Below are 15,136 nucleotides of genomic sequence, written 5' to 3'. Positions count from 1 at the left end.
TGAAACACATCCTCCAAAAATGCTATTTACCAGGTAATAGTCGAAAGTGCTATTTATGACCCGGAATGAGCGCATTCATATTTTCGCGGATTATTTTGCTTTGTTCATTCTGATTGGACAATGCATTTGTCATATCCCTTCGGATCGTCTCTACCGCCATCCCTTGTTTTTTATGACAAAGTCCGAAAACTCTTTCGAAAACCCAAGCGTTTACTACCATCGTTCGAGTGAATGCTACAGGAACATTTCGAAAAATGGCTTCATCTACAAGATTATATAATCTGGATAAAGAAGCGTTAGAAAGGATTGTTTCTGAAAGACAGCTACAACGCTAACACAATGTAAATGCAAAGTAATGTTGTTTTTTGGTTATTTTTTTTTAAGTTTAAAATTCGATCATTGGAACAGACTTTGCTTTTATTACTAGTCGTGATCAAAATAGAATAATTTAAATGTGGGTATAATAAAACAGTTATTGTATGGGTATTTCTGGAAATACTATACTAAATTATTGTTTGTATAATTACTACTTCCCACATGTACAGCCGTAATGACTTTATCGTCGTATACATTGTACGTTATCAGCGTTTGTTTCTGAAATAAGGGACTTTCCCCAGCATCATCCCTTTTTAAACCCTTGCACCATTTATATAATGTATGTACTTTTGTAATTTATAACAATAAAATAAAGTTTAAACTAAGCACAATCAGCAACGAAAAAATTTACAAATTAAACTTTTGGGTAAAAATAAGTTCTGCAAAATTGTCAGTTAATGTCATAAATACATTTTGCTAGAGTTACTTCCCTTGCCACACAAGATAAGTTAAATGTTGTCAAACGTTCAGAAGCAAAATGTTCCAGTTATTATAAAGAATGAAAAAAAAAATCAAGCGTTTAATTTGATAATAATATAGTATTGTAAAAAACCGTCTTTAGCAGAATTTTAAATGGTTTTACTCCATCACTATACATAATATTTATCCTGATATTCTGAGGTAAATGTGCTAGCATGAACAAGTTTAGAGCGTCATTCTAAACCCAGCCACGCACTTTAAAACAAGTACCTAGGCTAAAGGTCTTAACATATTCCGCAAGATTACAAAAACTGAATATACCAACACTAGCATATAGGAGATCACGTGGTGATATAATAGAGGTCTAACGATATCGGAGAAGTATGATTGTGAAGTGCCAGATGTATTTAAAACCAGGCATGGTTCCTCAGCATGGCCTCAAGGTCTATAAAAAAACTTTCGAGATTAAATGTTAGAAAATATTCGTTAACATTGGGAACTCTCGATGTATAGAACACTCTCCCGTCGAATGTATTCTTAATTACAGAGCTGACTGTCAAAGTGTAAAGAAATAATTTTCAGTTCAGATTTAAAAGCGAAAAACGACTTAAGATGAGATGTCATGGCAAATGATATCTCTAAAATGCTTCATAAATATCTTAATTCGTTTGTTGAATAAAGCAAGACCTCAATAGAGATGTTATAACTACAAGTCTGTTTTATTTCCAAACCGAAACAATAAAAACGCGAACACATGAATGTGTAGTTCTGTTTTAATATTCCATCTTTAATATACATACAACGAGTTATAACAATAACATACTACAAACTTATAGTACAAACAGAGTAATATGACCAATAATACGTATGTACAGAGATATATCGCCAGTTTGTGCAGGAGTTATCTCCCCTGCCATTTATGAAAACGTCCCTGCGCATTGAATTCATCACACCACTAATTAATGAACTCGGCGATATTGTGTCAATTAACATGAAAATACAAGAGAAAGCACGAAAATCGTGCTGCATTGCAGTAGTCGCACTTGACATTTGAGATGAGCCGAATCGTTTAAATTGCCATCGTGGTTCTTCTCGCCGTCGTCGCCAATCCAAGATTTAGCATAAATAAAATATATGAGTCCCAAACAATCGTGGAAGGGAAAAGAAATAAGCATATAATGTTAATCTCTCTTCATTGAAGAAATATCGCTCACTCATTCATTCTCCTTTTTCATTCGTCTCTTTTCCAATATTTTTCACGATGCACCTTAAAATAATGACAAGCCCCAGTGTAAACATTATTACGCGGATTATCTAGCGCCTATTGTTAAGTAACATTGTCTACAAAAGGACAGAACACATTATTTTGAGCGGTTACATATTTAGCGGGCACTTAAAAGTCATAGTTGACGCATGCGCGACAATGACGTAGCGGCTACCCGTATGTCATATGGATTATGTCCCTTGTTAATAAGCATCGCGGATACCCGTATGTCTGCCTATTTACGTTTTGTTTGTATTCCAATACGGATACCCGTAAGTCTGCCTATTTACGTTTTGTTTGTATTCCAATACGGATACCCGTATGTCTGCCTATTTACGTTTTGTTTGTTTTTCAATACGGATACCCGTATGTCTGCCTATTTACGTTTTGTTTGTATTCCAATACGGATACCCGTAAGTCTGCCTATTTACGTTTTGTTTGTATTCCAATACGGATACCCGTATGTCTGCCTATTTACGTTTTGTTTGTTTCTCAATACGGATACCCGTATGCCATTTTTGAAGATTTAGTTCGGTCCCCATTCTAGACGCGACGTCACGATTGTATTCGATTCTTACTATGACGTCAGCGATAGCGGACTTGCTCGTGCTGAGTAACCCTTGTCTTATACGTCATTTCCGTATGGCAATGTCCTAGATAACACAACCTTAAAAAACGAATATCATTGTGGTGAAACAAAATGAAATATTCGTCCTAAAAAAGATAATAATGTTATGCGTAATATCAATACACGATGAACATGTGTTATTGGCCCTCCAGGCCGCTGAAATAATCTGGGACCTTCTTGGTAAACAATGGTCTGTTTGGTCTTCGGACCAACAATACAGAGAACGTACCAGTATTTACAATTCCGTACTAGAAGGGTTCGCTTGCATTTCTTTTGGAACTAAAGCTCAGCATTTCCGTGTCTAGACTGAATATTTGAATTTTAATTTGGATCCTTTCATTTTCTTTTCGAGTACTTTGTCGAAGTCATCGCTCTGTGATACCGTGAAATGGTTCCTCCAGTCTCCCACTACACCTGTAACGACAAAAACAGACCAGGATTACACACCCGACAGTATTTCGTGCTTTGTGTTGTATGCGAAAACATTTTATGCTATTTGTTGTAGTATGCGGGGCTATTTCGTGTCGTATAGGGAACAGTTTATGCTTTCTGTAGTATACGGGAACATTTCATGATTTGTGTATACGTAGTATGCGGAAATATCTTTGCTTTTTATAGTATGCGGGGATATTTCGTTCTTTGTGTCATATGCGTGAAATGTTTCATGTTTTGATGTCTTTGTGTCAGCTGCGGAAACATTTATATATATATTTTTTTTTTTTTTTTTTGGGGGGGGGGGGGGGGTGGCATTCATCAAATGCGTCGACTGTCGACATTTGGTTTGGTCTTATAATGAAATCCCGTGTTTTATGTCGTCTGTGAGGACATATACTGTTTTTGTCGTCGATAGAGAGATAATTCTGTTTCGTATCATCTGTGGACACATGTATTACGTATTGTGAACCATGGAGTAATCTTACCTTTGCGAAAGAAGACGTCAGTACCATCCCTGCTGATAGATCTATAGATGTGACCACATTTTTCTAACTTCTTCGTCTTAAAGTTCTGAAACTGTACTTGTGATGCTATCGCAGACACTGTTTCTGAATTGGTGGGGATTTCCAAAAATTTGGCGATGCGCGTTATTTCTTTCTTACAGTCCTGTCAACAAAAATATAAGATAGTTACACCAGGTGTTCATTACTATAATCACTGAGGTGTTAACTAGACGTGCTGATGGACTGGGGAGGATTATTCCCCCTCGGTAGGCTGTGGGTTGATCTATATTACTACAGATTAACTGTTAATGAGGCCAACTTTCACTAATTTACCTTGTGTAACAGGCATCGCCCATATAACCTAATTACATACTAACACCACACCAGCTAACAGCGGGGACTTTATCTCCTGGCGGATGGATATATTCCGAGACTGACGGGAATTCACAAGGTGTATGGATTGACGCTTCAAACGTCACGTGTAGATACTTTAAAATGAATCTACAAAGCTATCCTTCCAACGAACACAGAAAAAAAAATCGATGGTTAAATTGGACACCAGAAATGTTTTTTGTCCTTCGCACGTTTTCCATCTTCATTACATAGCTCATCTACCAAATGAGTAGTTCTGTTTACTACCTCTCTGAATTTTAAAGTCATTGGATCCATCATATTAACGTGAAAAATATATGTCTTGTTTTCAGAGAAAGTCGCAGAAATGAATTTTAAAAAATGCCTACATTGGTTGTTTATTTTCACTGTAATAATCGTAATCAAGGATATATTGACGATTGTTTTCCGCCAATTCATTGATTTCGTACTGATAGTGATTACCTAACAATACTCAACATACAAAACTCGCAATGCTAGCGTAATATTTCCTGCGTTTTTATCACACATTATATATATATATCAAATAAAACAATAGTTTTGTGAGGAAGTAATGTTGCGGTAGATCCTATGCCTTTAACATATTATAATACTAACATTACTGGACATAGCATGAGTAGATTCACTACAGTGACCTAATTCTCACGTTCTGTACTTTAGCCATAATGACAGTCAAATCAGCAGAACAAATTTTCGTAGACTGAACACAATCACACACAAATGACATTGCCTAACGAACAGGAGGGAAAGCAGTTTTGATAGTGCAAGTGGTTGTGGTAGGAACGGTGAGTACCTTGTGGATATCTTCGTAGCTAACAAACAGTATGGGGTATTTACTGTTTTCTCTGCGAAAGTCTTCCCAATCACGCACGTGGTCGTACCAAGAACCATACCCCACTGGAAACGCAATACATAAAAATAGAACTTGGCATTAACAAGATGAAATAGGCATGTAAACAGATACTCTCAAAATGGATAAAACGAGAAAACTAAAAACGAAAAATTATGGACAAATTAAACTGTAAACAAATGCCCTTGGTGAATAACCTTAAACAGGGGTCTCTTTAGGAATATCGACATCGAAACCTACAACAGGGATCTCTTAGGGAACACAGACACCGTAACCAAAAACAGGAGTCTCTTAGTGAACAAACTATCGAAACCTTAAACAGGGATCTCTTAAGGAACACAGACACCGTAACCAAAAACAGGGATCTCTTAAGTAACATAGACACGAAAACCTAAAACAGAGGTCTGTTAATGAACACTGGCATCGAAACCAAAAACAATGTTCTCTTAAGGAACACTGACACCGAAACCAAAAATAGGGGTCTCTTAATGAACACTGGCATCGAACCAAAAATAGGGGTCTCTTAGGGAACACTGATATCGACACCAAAAACAGGGGTCTCCTTATGAACACTGGCATCGAAACCAAAAACAATGTTCTCTTAAGGAACACAGACACCGAAACCAAAAACAGGGATCTCTTAGTGAATACAGACACCGAAACCAAAAACAGGGATCTCTTAGGGAACACAGACACCGAAACCAAAAACAGGGATCTCTTAGTGAATACAGACACCGAAACCAAAAACAGGGATCTCTTAGGGAACACTGACACCGAAACCAAAAACAGGGATCTCTTAGTGAATACAGACACCGAAACCAAAAACAGGGATCTCTTAGTGAACACAGACACCGAAACCAAAAACAGGGATCTCTTAGTGAATACAGACAACGAAACCAAAAACAGGGATCTCTTAGGGAACACAGACACCGAAACCAAAAACAGGAGTCTCTTAGGGAACACAGACACCAAAACCAAAAACAGGAGTCTCTTAAGGAACACTGACGACGAAACCAAAAACAGAGGTCTCTTAGTGAATACAGACGACGAAACCAAAAACAGGGGTCTCTTAAGGAACACTGACACCGAAACCAAAAACAGGGGTCTCTTAGGGAACACAAACAAGGAAACCAAAAACAGGGGTCTCTTAATGAACACAGACATCAAAACCAAAAACAGGGGTCTCTTAGTGAACACTGACACCGAAACCAAAAACAGGGGTCACTTAGGGAACATAGACACGAAAACCGAAGGCAGGGGTCTCTTAAGGAATATCGACATCGAAACCTAAAACAGGGGTCACTTAGGGAACACTGACACCGAAACCAAAACAGGGGTCTCTTAGTGAACTTGACACCGAAACCAGAACAGGGGTCTCTTAGTGAACATTGACACCGAAACCAAAATCAGGGGTCTCTTAGTAAACATTGACACCGAAACCAGAACAGGGGTCTTTTAGTGAACATTGACACCGAAATCAAAACAGGGATCTCTTAGGGAACACAGACACCGACACCAAAAACAGGGATCTCTTAGGGAACACAGACACCGAAACCAAAAACAGGGATCTCTTAGGGAACACAGTCACCGAAACCAAAAACAGAGGTCTCTTAGGGAACACAGACACCGAAACCAAAAACAGGGGTCTCTTAGTGAATACAGACACCGAAACCAAAAACAGAAGTATCAAATCCAAACACAGGGGTCTCTCAAGTAACAAGACACGAAAACCAAAAACAGGATTCTCCTAAGGAACACTTACATAGAAACCAAAAGCAATATCCCATATGGTCAATTTAGTACATTTTTAGTTAAGATAAAACGATACAATCCTAGTTTTTTTCTGTCTGTGCTACGTTTTATCGGTTCTGAAAACATGCAAATACAGCAATCGTATGTAAAGGTCAAAAACTTATATTTACTTATGTTATTGACAGAGTAAACGATTAGTCATCTCAGTATTGGTAAAACTATGATACTATGAAAAAACCAGAACACTTTACTTTTTGTAAAATAGTAGTACTTCAGTATTGGAAAAACTATAGTCGCTTAATTATTTGCAAAACTATAGTCATTTAAGTCTTGGTAAAACAAAACTATAGCCATATATTTCTACTTGAGTATTGGTAAAACTATAATACGCTGGTATTGGTAAAACTATAGCCACTTTGGTATTGGTAAAACTATATTTACATTTTCCTTGGTAGAAGAGGTCTAGATAATCGTCCCACGTTCCGCCGTACACGTCCTTCAGTTTCACCATGAAGTTGTACATGGACACAGCAATATCTTTGGGATTGCGCATCACGTATATTATTTTCCCTTTGTTTTCCAGGAAGTGTTGAGGAAGACACCGGAACCGCATATGTGATTGTAATGTCCGAGGCGAAGGCATGGCATCGATGTCCTGAGTCCGGAAAATCTCAATGTTGGGAAACACCATTTCTGTAATTTCTTTTTTGTTTTGTCGGAGCATGGAGACGATCTCCCATACCCAATTTGTTCCTACAATATATCCAGTACACATGAATGACATACAGATGTTAACTTACTAAAATACGTAGCTACACTGTCATTACGTTGAGAAATTAAGTTCTGTTTGGCGGCTTATGATGATAAAGTGAGGGACACGCAAAGAATCAGAGTAAAAAAAATGTAAAATTATATGTTTGTCGACAGGCATAGTATCGTCTCTTTACTTTATACTAAATGCATTTGACTATGTTGACAGACAAATTAAAGTGTGTCTCTAAGATGTAGTTGGAGCACGAATCTTGTAGTGGAATAGACTGTTCTTCACTATAGCAATGACCACACCGAATATTGACTTATGGAATTTGTGTTAGTGGTAAGTTACAGTCACATACAAGTTTGTTAGAGAGTGCCAGCGAATATACTTACCGGATTTAGGATAAGAGCACACAAACACATCATCCTTTCTTGTCTTCCACTTCTTTAGAGATGGCAAGTGTTCAGAGGGGCTGCCATTTACAGCCAATGGTAAATAACCTCCGTCGTAGTCCCAAAGCTTGCTCTTGCAACCACTTCTATCAGATACCTCGACCACTGACATGTTAGCGGGTTGTTGTTACCTGATAGAATGGGACAAAGATATATTAGAGTACGGTCGCCATGTTGTAACCTGATAGATTGGGACAGAGATATATAAGAGTACGGTCGCCATGTTGTAACCTGATAGAATGGGACAGAGATATATTAGAGTACGGTCGCCATGTTGTATAGTACTATTTGTATTATCTTTACACACTAGAAGAACGATATACACAGGAAAATGATATTTAAATTGTTTATTAATTTAATTTCTACCAAAATTAATTCGTTTTGCTCCAAAAGATTTGAAAAAATACCATCAAACAAATAACCTCTACAATATGTATTGGAATGGTGTACCACTTACTTTCGAATTGAGTTTTCAATTATGATATTTTTGTGGACACTCCTAACGGACACCCAGTTCCCGATATTGAACGTGTTACGTTGCTGACAGAATATATTCTTGTTGTAAAGGCTTAATGTCCCACGATGAAATATCTTCACGTGATGTATACGCGTGACAGTGATCGTGAATCTTTTGATCTTAGTAATGGATGAGTTCTGAATAAACGAATCTATCATATGGTCCCATCAATATTTGCTTGGTTTGATTTTCTGTATCGACCTAGCAGTGTTGACTTATAAATAGATATTTCCTTTCGTAGTGTTTCTAAAGCTCGCTTAGAATGAAATACGTTTGTTTACTTTAATGGTTTGATAATGCCTTGAAATAACAGTTTATAGACTGATGCATTTTAGACGAAGTGAACAGCAATGGTATTTTCAACTGATTTTATGCGTGATCAAATGTCTATATTTTCCCCAATGGAACAACTGTAAAATATTTAAAATGAACCTTACATGACAGCCAATGATACCTTTAAAAGCCAGGCCCAGTATTTACTGAATAGCAAATTCAGAGTGATATCAATACATAACATAAACAAAAAGGCATTTCAGCGGTAAACTTTGCCGAATCCTAAAAATGGCACAGCATCACGGTTATTGACACCTTGTTATCTATACAAGTCGATAGACATTCATTTTTGTGTTTCGTGATATGAAACACAGTATTGTCTTATCGTTTGATCTACCACTGACAAATGATCGATAATGTTTACTCGTAATGTTTGTAATGAAGAAAAACATATTTGTTAAATCAGCAAAAAAACTAAAAACAAGTAATTAGTTTCAGTGCAATAAGAGGCCGCGCACGAGGTATATTAAGTACAGTGTACCGACATCCAATATATACTTAGATACACAAAAAAACATTTCCAATTAAATCTGTTTCCAAAATGTAATGAACAAAACGATTTTAATAGCCAAAATAACACAGACAGTGTCATCATTGGGATATAATACATCTACTTCTCTGCCGCCATAATAACACAGTACAACATACAGGCTAAGTATCTCTCAGATCATGTGAAAACGATGTCCGCAGATGGTGATGACCATTCAACGGCCTCTTCAAAGAGTTATTTAAATGAAATGTCAATACATGTATACGGGAGGTATCTAGGCATTGCTCATGGAGTCAAAATGTTCTGACACCTGATTTGCGAATTACAAGGGGGATGAGACCAGACCATAGGAGACAATACTTCTGAACTCTGCCATAACGGAACACTGTCTTCAAGTTTTGTTTAAGACAGGAAACAGCAGATCAGTTATATACTGTTCACCAAACAAATGCTGTGCTGTACCCAAAGTAGTCGCCTCGTTAGATCATGTAATGTAATAGATTAGGTACATTGATTCTCTGTACGGCAGAGATATTTAAACATAATGGAATATGCATGGTATACATCTTCAATACAAATATCTGCATCAGGTATTGCAGTAAGGACAGAGACATATACCACCTTGGTCAAATTACACAAAATGTATGTCTATACCCTTTCCACAGCTTGGTATGCAGCTAAAGTGTTTCCGACGAAGCTGAGTATCTGAAACACGTGCCACACCCCATATGTTCCGGGCAAACGGTAGGTCATTCTCGATCGTAGACAGGTGCCATATGGTACCCATTTCTTTGGATTATTCACGATCATCTGCACTCATGTTCAGGAAACAGACGGAGGGTCAGAAACACAGAAACAAATGAACACCAAGCGTTGGCAAGTCTCCTTTACAAAGTATATATACAGAACTACGATAAAAAAATACTAATGAAAACATTCTGCAGAGTGAAAAGGAATGTTGAAAGGAGATTATCATCGTACAGATGTATGGTGGAACAACTAAGGTCGGCAGAGACAATAAATGGCATTGCACCCGAGTGTAAGGTCGCTGTTCTTCACTGAAATGATTTATGTTTATAATACATAGGGCACACTGAGGTTCGCCAAGTCTTACAACACAAACATCACAACTCATAAACTGGTTAAGCTCAAGGACGTGCCTCTCTCAGCTATAACTGTGAAGCTGACATGGAGCACATGTCTTAATGCATGGACCTATCTTATCGTCAAACCAGTACTAGTATACCACGACAAGTGTAACTTTAATATAAAACAAGTTCTGAAAATTGGATAAGTTTTTCTTTTTTTTCTGAACAATATACTTATGATTGTTTCGAAGCTACAAAAATCTTTACAACATTAGGTCTTGGTTGTTATTTTTAACAATTTCAGTTAAACATGTTGAAAGGAAAGTCTGAAGAACGATAAGGTTTTAGAGCAGGGATCGGTTGCGAATGAGAGCAATTATATCCATATTAAATTCACTTAGCTGGATTTTTTTTAATGTTTTTTTTTTTTTTAAATCATCGGTTTATCTGATTCTGAATGTATACAATTAATTATTAGTCAATGACCTATTTGATAGCACTGGATTGCACACGTGTTCACTTGCGTTAACATTTTATTCATACGAGTGTTTGCCAAAACATTAAATATTAAATATATTCGTTATTATGCAAACGTCTGTAGAAAAAGGAAATCGATTAAATAAGGTTCCGCGATTTTGTGACGTCGTATACCCTATACTTATACCGATATCAAAAACAGAACATCGAGAATTGCCTGCATGGAATTTTGTCAAATATTTAAAGTATCAAAAATTACTAAAACGAATTGAAAATGAATATCAAGGAAATGTTGTATTAAATAATATTCAATATAAACAGTTCTTCCAACGGGTCCGTCCTGACGTGAACAACCGATCTTTTACAAAATGATTTCAATTATTCAATGTCTGATTAATATGATTCTAAAATAGATACATAACGTATACCCATCAAATATTAAAACATGTTAATTATACCCGTTGTAATTGAAGTTGCCAAAACTAAGGCTGACATGAACTTAACGTGCACTTACGGAATTACGAGCATCTGTTCTTTTTTCATCACACCAGTTTGTGGCGGTGTGTCTGATTGAATCTGTAAATCATGCCAGGACATTATCTGATTTCAGAAATACAACTTGACAGGTTTTAACTCTACGTTACTGGAACATTCAACCAATAAAGAAACCAAATTCTTTCTCTCCTGTATAACCGGATATTCTCTTCGCGCTGTTTTTTGCATTTCCGACCTACTGTGCATCATCACAATTTAGCCACCCGTGTTGTTTATATGTGCAAGTATTTGGCACCCGTCCTTCGTTGTGAAGGTATTATCCTCACCTATGCCGACATAATAAAGTAACATACATGATTGAGTTTTATTGGGCGTGTTCACACAGGTGTGCTATATAGGCGAGAGAATAGGAGACAGGTGTTCAGAATAAATTGACGAATTTCATATTAATAGGGATGACACTAGAGCAGCTTAAGATCTTTTGAACTATCAGTCCGAAGGTTAAATCACTTTTAAACTCTTTGTACGTAAAGGTAAATTGCTACTTCAGGGATTTTAACCATGCTGCATGCGTCTTTTTGTGGACAAAATGTCCTCATCAAAGGATGTCACCATTACAATCTATCTACATGAACACCAGCAGTAGCAATATAACAACGTAAGGCGGACGTGTATAACGTAGTAATTCCATCCTCTGGTATACAAAAAATGTTGTTACACAGAGCGATATATTAACAGGGTGTAACGATACATAGAGGACAGACAGTTTGCGCAAAAATACATCCAATGAATTAATTCGGTTTACAGGACTCTCAACATACAATTAATTAACATGTTGATTGAATGCTACGTGAAACGTTTTCCATCAGTCTAGAACACCTTATTATGGATGTTGTTTACGTCCTAGAGTGCAATTCTGTACGGTACAGAACAGATTGTTATCAGATGAAGAATTAAATATTTCCGTCAAAAAATATTGTCGTGAAAGTGACATAATGAGTTTTCTGAAAAGTATGCACTGACATCAGAAAAGATTCCTGTCATGCATTTCGTATTTATTTTGAATACACAGACCTGAAATAGGTTATTTGGAATGCACAGATCTGAAATAGGTTATTTGGAATACACAGATCTGATTAAGGGTATTGGATACACAGATCTGAAATAGACTATTTTGAATACACGGATCAGTAATAGGTTATTTAAAATGTACAGATCTGATTAAGGTTATTGGAATACACAGATCTTATAAAGGTTATTGGAATCTTTCTACACTTGATAAAACAAGGTGATCCTACAGTTTCAGATACTAGCAACATAAAACATTAATTAAAATGCGACAAAAAAGATACTTCTATTCTAGTGCAGGATGGAAAATTAACTTACCTGTTATAAAATGTTTCTGGCAAACTAAAGTTCGAGGGAAAGGTACATTGAGTTTTATAGTAATGAAACCAGCGACCAACCTTTATTTAGTACTAGAACATTGCAATAAGTCATCACTACAGCGGTTCTCAATACTTATCACAAACAATTAACCCTTTTGATCTCAGTAAGTGTCAATAACATGAAATGAAGAAAAAAGTTTGAAATGACACCAGCAATAGAATTAGAGAATATTTATTTGATTGCAATAGTTATAAATCTAAAGGAGATGATATTTTTACGTTTATTTTCTGGTATCAGATAGCAAGAACGCTCTTTTTCGTCTCATACATTAACACATAATGTCAGTTAAGTGGCAGCTTAATTCAGTTTAATGCCGTATCATCTCGTATCAGCGGATGGTAATGTCTCTGGCCGCTGCATCCTCTGGTTAAGTACACGAGGGCGCCCATATCGGGCTAGGGGCGCAATAAAGCTTCTAACGTCACGTGTCAAGCATATTTACTGGATATATCTCGGTATGTATATATATGTGTATATACGTATGTAATATAGGTAGCAGGTTGTGTATAGAAACTAAGGCTTGCACAAGTGGCCTTTTCAGTTCGTTATCATACAGCCTCCGGTTCTGGGTCGATACAAAAACACACAGACAGCACTTTGTTGATAAATACAGCTATGTAGATATAACTGGTATCATTTTAGATTAAAATTATATTTATATAGTCTGGCTGAAATGAAGGACACACTTATTATTAGAATGAGCGAGATAGCTTAAAGGGGTGTGATAGATAGATAAACACTCAATTAGCAAACAAATGTGTCAATTCATTCATACATTATTTAGTCGATTACATTTTTCCGCAATAGCTTATGTTAAACTGTTATTACGATTTAGTACACAACAGACGTTTTCTTCAGCAAAATGTTACACTTTTGTCAAGATTAAACGGTTAAAATATATGCAACTGATACTTTTGATCATTTTATATTGTTGTATTTATATTCATTTAAATGTCAATTTGACAAGATATAAAAATATGCACATGATTGTTTACGAAGTAAACACCGTTTACTGCATTGCGCCCCATCAACAATTTGACCGAATTGAATAAACCAAATTATTATCATTATCATTATTATTATTTTATTATTATCATAATAATTAAGATAGCTGATTCATAAAATTAACTTCCTCTTAAATTATGTACATGTGTTATACTTTGCCTCCAAAAACACATGGAATAATTTGGAAAACTTTAGTATCACATTAAATACAATTAAAAGAAAAAATGTATCACTTAATACTGCATATCATATATTCTAAACAAAACAATATGCACAATTAAACATGTTTTTCCTTCTTTTTTTTTTAAAGATATTCATTTTTTTGTTAAACGTTAATATGGTCATAGTGTTGCATGATTGTGCGTCGCACTTACCTGTAAGACGTTGTAAATGTTGTTTGAGGTGAAGAGTGAATAAGTCCGTCCGGATGCCGTCGAGAGGTGTCACTGTCAATGGTCAGCGGTCGTCACCAGATCAGTTTTATAGCCCTTACTTACTCTTACACCTGCTTTAGGGTGCACACGACACGAGCTTCCTCTAATTGATATTCCTAGGAATATTTCCTACATAACCCCTATAGTAGAATGACTTGGTAAACTCCCGGATAATGCACCGAATGACCCCTCCACCTTCAATCATATTGGAGAATTCTACGTACGCCACTAGCGTGCTGATCACACGCCTGAATGTCATTCACAGACGAGGCCGCTGTTGTGTGCCCACCCCTGGTACTTATTAGCCAATCAGATTCTCGCAAGGCAGGGCCACTTAATCAGCGGTTCATGGCCATCGGTGCATATATTTTTAGCTATTTGCCATTAAAAGGTTTAAATTATCATCATATGTATAAGGTATAAGGTATATTCATGAATAGAGGTATGTTGTTTACCTAAGCATTTTACCTGTATATGTACGTGTCTGTGACCTTATATTGATAGGTATATAATAGAAAGCTTAAATTCATTTAAACTTTTATAACTTTAATTCTAGACAAATTAACGATGAACATTTCTGTCGATAACACGTGTATGTATGTAAATCCAATCTTTCGTCAGATTCTAGAAAATAATAAAGATTTGTTTTTGTCGTAAACAGTTAATTGTTTCGCTGTCATTTAACAAAAGTACAGTTAAAAGAAACAATCTGTTGTTAAAGTTCATTAAGGGGAGGTCTTTAATTCCCACAAGGACTGAATTGTTTGTCCATAGATATTTTTTGTAATAAAGGTGATGCCCAAATACATATCCAGGAGCGTCTATTTCATTTTGTATTGATCAAGTCTTCGTTCACGTTTTTGCATGACAATATAACATGTATCAACCACAAACAAATGGAATGTGTTTTGGTGATAAAACTACAGGTCGTAGAATTAGATTTACAGATTTCAGCTTTGGATACCACAAGTGTAGTTCTCTGTTTTATGTGATGATTGTGCAGTGCAAATGATGATGTCAAC

At 36.3% G+C, this 15,136-nt stretch overlaps 1 protein-coding gene across 1 annotated transcript; it reads right to left on the bottom strand.

The window, feature by feature from the left end:
• Positions 1-1,554: 1,554 nt before the first annotated feature.
• Positions 1,555-14,347, bottom strand: LOC117330743 (sulfotransferase family cytosolic 1B member 1-like). The gene is made up of 6 exons (XM_033889207.1): positions 14,055-14,347; positions 7,767-7,957; positions 7,059-7,370; positions 4,809-4,912; positions 3,608-3,788; positions 1,555-3,101 (listed from the first exon to the last, which is right to left on the bottom strand). The coding sequence occupies exons 2-6, from the start codon at positions 7,936-7,938 to the stop codon at positions 2,989-2,991; spliced, it is 882 nt and encodes a 293-aa protein (XP_033745098.1). The 5' UTR covers positions 7,939-7,957; positions 14,055-14,347; the 3' UTR covers positions 1,555-2,988.
• Between the last annotated feature and the right edge of the window lie 789 nt (positions 14,348-15,136).

This window comes from Pecten maximus, chromosome 1 (genome assembly GCF_902652985.1).
Source record: "Pecten maximus chromosome 1, xPecMax1.1, whole genome shotgun sequence".
Taxonomy (NCBI): Eukaryota; Metazoa; Mollusca; class Bivalvia; order Pectinida; family Pectinidae; genus Pecten; species Pecten maximus.
The sequence above is the reverse complement of the archived record's forward strand: the minus strand, read 5'-3'. Positions and strand labels throughout refer to the sequence as shown.

Coding starts and splice junctions, on each gene's coding strand:
- LOC117330743 (XM_033889207.1), bottom strand. CDS start 7,938: ATGTCAGTGGTCGAGGTATCTGATAGAAGTGGTTGCAAGAGCAAGCTT. Junction 3,789..4,808: donor GCTACGAAGATATCCACAAG/GTACTCACCGTT, acceptor TTTTGTTGACAG/GACTGTAAGAAAGAAATAAC. Junction 3,102..3,607: donor TGACGTCTTCTTTCGCAAAG/GTAAGATTACTC, acceptor TTGTCGTTACAG/GTGTAGTGGGAGACTGGAGG.